General features: G+C 49.8%; 3 protein-coding genes across 4 annotated transcripts in view; 2 read left to right on the forward strand and 1 right to left on the reverse strand.

The window, feature by feature from the left end:
* The window catches only part of LOC102262352 (histone H4), a 135,124-nt gene that overhangs the window by 87,656 nt on the left and 43,310 nt on the right, over positions 1–4,158 (forward strand). The window lies entirely within an intron of this gene.
* LOC102258591 (histone H2B type 1) overlaps positions 1–4,158 on the reverse strand; it is a 52,727-nt gene that overhangs the window by 18,999 nt on the left and 29,570 nt on the right. The window lies entirely within an intron of this gene.
* Positions 435–2,395, forward strand: LOC102259783 (histone H2B type 1). Its single transcript, XM_005863075.2, has one exon. The coding sequence runs from the start codon at positions 1,083–1,085 to the stop codon at positions 1,461–1,463; it is 381 nt and encodes a 126-aa protein (XP_005863137.1). The 5' UTR covers positions 435–1,082; the 3' UTR covers positions 1,464–2,395.

Raw genomic sequence — 4,158 nt, forward strand, 5'->3', positions numbered from 1 at the left:
GAGGTTCCGGGGATGGAGGGATATCCGGACTCGGTACTTGGCACTGGCTAGCAGTGGTTGGGTTTAGTAGGACTGGAAGTTGCTTTGGACCTAGTTCTGGTTTGTCTATTTGATCTGCAGGGCCCCGGAACTATACTGCGTCCTTCCAGGCAACTTAGTTTCTAAATCGGCCCACAGACACTGGCGGAAGTGTGGCATTTCCAGCACTAGGGGTATTTGGCGACCTCTACAGGCGCACAAGTTCCTAAAACGTATTTAACCTTAGGACATCTGGGCGGTTATGAAGGGGAAGATTCACCTAAGTAAATACTACAGGATTTTTTATTTTTTTGGGGGGGGGCGGTGGGGAGTGGGAGAGGAAAAAAACAATGTGAGAGGAACACGTCGATTGGTTGCCTCCTTGTGCCCCGACCAGGGCCCGTGCTGGGAAGGAGCCTGCAACCTAGGTTATCTGCCGTTGACCGTATTCGAACCCGGGACCCTTGGGTCCATAGGCCCACGCGCTATCCACCGAAGACGCCGGCTAGGGCCAAACATTAGAGCTTTGATAGAATTGGGGATGCTAGATACCAGTGTCGCACAGCACGTTGCCGAGCCTGGTGGTTTGGTTAAGTGCCGCGGGCGCGCGCTACTGCGTTTGTCAGCCACAGTCTGCGCCAGCTCCTGCGTCCAGGACATGAGCTCGGCCGCTAGGTGTCCACTGGCGCGGGCCCCACAATCGGTGTCTGGAGGTGCACCGGCCAGCAGATGGCCTCCGCCCACAACCCTGCAGCTGGTGCGTTGTCGCGAAGTTTCACAGGATCTGAAGTACACAGCACAGTGCTAGCCGAGGGCTCTGGGAGCTCTGGGTAACATAGTCTAAGCCATCTGATTGGGCCCAGCGAAGTAATCAAATAGCCAATGAAAAGGTACAATGAAAAGTTTATTTACATGCTCATTTGTGACGACAGCCTATGAATCCTCCAATCAGGATCGAAATCTAACTAGCCTCATTTGAATACATCGTCTATAAATAATCGCGCCACTGTTGAGGGGTCATTATTTCCTCCAGTGTCAGCGACAGTGGGACACCCATCGCCGTTATGCCCGAGCCCGCCAAGTCGGCGCCCGCCCCGAAGAAGGGCTCCAAGAAGGCGGTGACCAAGGCGCAGAAGAAGGACGGCAAGAAGCGCAAGCGCAGCCGCAAGGAGAGCTACTCGGTGTACGTGTACAAGGTGCTCAAGCAGGTGCACCCCGACACCGGCATCTCGTCCAAGGCCATGGGCATCATGAACTCGTTCGTCAACGACATCTTCGAGCGCATCGCGGGCGAGGCGTCGCGCCTGGCGCATTACAACAAGCGCTCGACCATCACGTCCCGCGAGATCCAGACGGCCGTGCGCCTGCTGCTGCCCGGCGAGCTGGCCAAGCACGCCGTGTCCGAGGGCACCAAGGCCGTCACCAAGTACACCAGCTCCAAGTAGACGCGCAAGTAAGCGGCCTGACTCCTGACCCCAAAGGCTCTTTTCAGAGCCACGCATTCTTTCAACAAATGAGTTGTAATCCATTCATTCGCTCAGAATCTATTATCTGGTTTCTCTGAGTTGAAAGCTGCATCATCATTTTATTAGTGAGGTGTAGGGAATACTTGGGAGTTATCCAGCAGTAATAGCTACCACCAGTTGTATAGATGGGAGAGAAGCGCAGTTCATAAGTAAACACTAATTTGTCCTGGAAGTGATTGCAAATGTACAGCTCCCATTTCCGTGTGCAGATCTCCGAATTGGTCAGGGACTTGAACCCCTCATGAAAGCACAGTGCAATTTTTTGTGACAAGTTCTCTTTAGAGTTTTTCTCCAAAAAAAAAAAAAAAAAGCAAACTATTGCTGAGAAAAGGTTGAAAACAATGTTTTCACGAAGTATAGAGGTTTTTCTGGTTTGGTTGCTGTGCAGTTCAATTTCTGCTTGAGGCTCTGAGCAGCGGTGGGGGAGGGAGAGGGCTTAGCCTGTGCTGCATCCCCAGGGCACAGGGAGAGGAGGTGGGACCAGGCTCGGAGGCGTCTTCAAAGCCTGGCAAGCAGGTTATTTTGGGCGAAAGGCAGTTTTCGCCTTGGGCACAAGAGAAGGTTCTACCCCTCAACTACGGGCAACTTGAATTAGGGACATTGCCCATAAGAGTTTCAGGAAGAACCTGTTTGGCTTGTCTGAAGGGCAGGACGAACTTCTATTTACCTGCTCTTATGTTGCAATAACCAACCCTTTGAAGCCCTCAAAGTGCAAGACACCATCCCTAGCTCAGAACGTGTTGTATACCTGCTGCCCATTCTATCTCCAAACCTCTCACAGATGCCGGTGTCTGACTTACGTGTGTGGGGTCCCCGTGTGCACAAGATTAAATGTGAATTTCTCGTGTTAACCTATTTTCTGTTGATAAGATTATTTGTGAAGCAAAAGAACCAGAGGAGGGAAAGGAGAATTTCCCCCCTTCCACACAATGGCAAGTGGGTGCAATTAAAATCCAGAATAATGTTTTTAATATTTTTAAAAGCAACGCAGAGAGCCACCAAGAAAGTGAGGACCTCTCCAGCCCAGGGGCCTGACCCCTGTGACACCCCGAGCACCCTAAACACCCCAGCGGGCTTTTAACCAAAGTTGAGCTTTGCTTTTAGGGGGTTTTGTGACGCCTCTCCATGATGGGGAGCCTGATACGAAATCTTTCTTGGTGAAGCTGGGCACCAGAGCAAAAGCTACATCCTGGAGGTGGAAGGAGGAACTAGAAATAAACACACACATGCTGATGATTGCAAGGAAGAGTCTGCCCTGAACCCTGGGGCCCAGCAGGGCAGGTTTCACACTGAGGATTTGGACTAAAAGCCCAGCTGACCTGTTTCTGGCGTTAATACCACAGGGATTCACCCAGGCTGAGAATTTAGTTTAGGGATACCCCACACTGGTTCTGAGCCCTTGAGCCACCTGGTAAAGGCAAATACAAATCCGCCCTGAAGGAAAAAGCTTTGTTTTAGGCCTTAAGAAATCTCCAGTGATACAATATCAAATCACAACCAAACTAAACCAAATACACCACGGAACAGGAAACCATGGCAAGAACAAGAGCAACAGACAGTGGAAACAAAATGAGTAAAAAGGCAATTAAAGACTTTCAGTGACTAACTGTAACAGATGTAAAAAAAAACACAACAAACAACAACAACAAACAACAACAACAAAAAACCCTTTTGCCTACACAGATTTGAAAAAGAAGAAAATGGAGCTCAGAGATATTTAAAATTTGGTTCCAGAACACCACAATAAAAAATATAAAATAACCAAATGGAAATGATGAGCTGCCTCCTGCACACCCCCCACTGGGGATGTGTCCTGACCAATGGAGTTGAACCATGACCTCCTGGTTCAAAGGTCAATGCTCAAGGGAGTCGAACCATGACCTCCTGGTTCAAAGGTCAACGCTCAAACACTGAGCCACCCCAGCCGGGCTCATGTAAAACTCTTAAAAACAGTCTGACAGTCTGTTACGGATTTAGCAGTTGTTACCAGTTATATTTTCCCTAGTCACTGATTTAAAATGTAAATCAGAGTAGCCAATTCTCTGCAACTCAAAAACGAAGGGGAGAGAATATGAGCTTTTGAACTGTTTGAATACCACCCCAAGAGGGGTCCTGGTGGGATTTGGAACACAGAGCCTGTATTTTTCAGGAACACAGAAGTACATGTCTGTGGGGAACACTAGGCCAGCGGTTCTCAAACTAGGGGTGGACACCCCTTTGGGGGCCGAACGACCCTTTCACAGGGGTCGCCTAAGACCCTCGGAAAACACATATATAATTACATATTGTTTTTGTGATTAATCACTATGCTTTCATTATGTTCAATTTGTAACAATGAAATTGGGGGTCACCACAACATGAGGAACTGTATTAAAGGGTCGCGGCATTGGGAAGGTTGAGAACCACTGCTCTAAGTCATCGACCTGGACGCTAGGGAGACACTGAGACCCGCTCCAGCCAGCCCTGCGCCCTCCGGTCAGCTTGGCCGACAGACCTGAGCGAACACGCCGTCGCTTCTGACTCCCGAGGCTGTTTCTGGGGATCACCCAGTCCCCCCTAAAGCGCAGCCCCGAGTCAGAACCCACCAGTCTTTATTGCTGCCTCTGGGTTTTTG

This window comes from Myotis brandtii, unplaced genomic scaffold (assembly GCF_000412655.1).
Source record: "Myotis brandtii unplaced genomic scaffold, ASM41265v1 scaffold1718, whole genome shotgun sequence".
NCBI classification, from domain to species: Eukaryota; Metazoa; Chordata; class Mammalia; order Chiroptera; family Vespertilionidae; genus Myotis; species Myotis brandtii.

Coding starts and splice junctions, on each gene's coding strand:
- LOC102259783 (XM_005863075.2), top strand. CDS start 1,083: ATGCCCGAGCCCGCCAAGTCGGCGCCCGCCCCGAAGAAGGGCTCCAAG.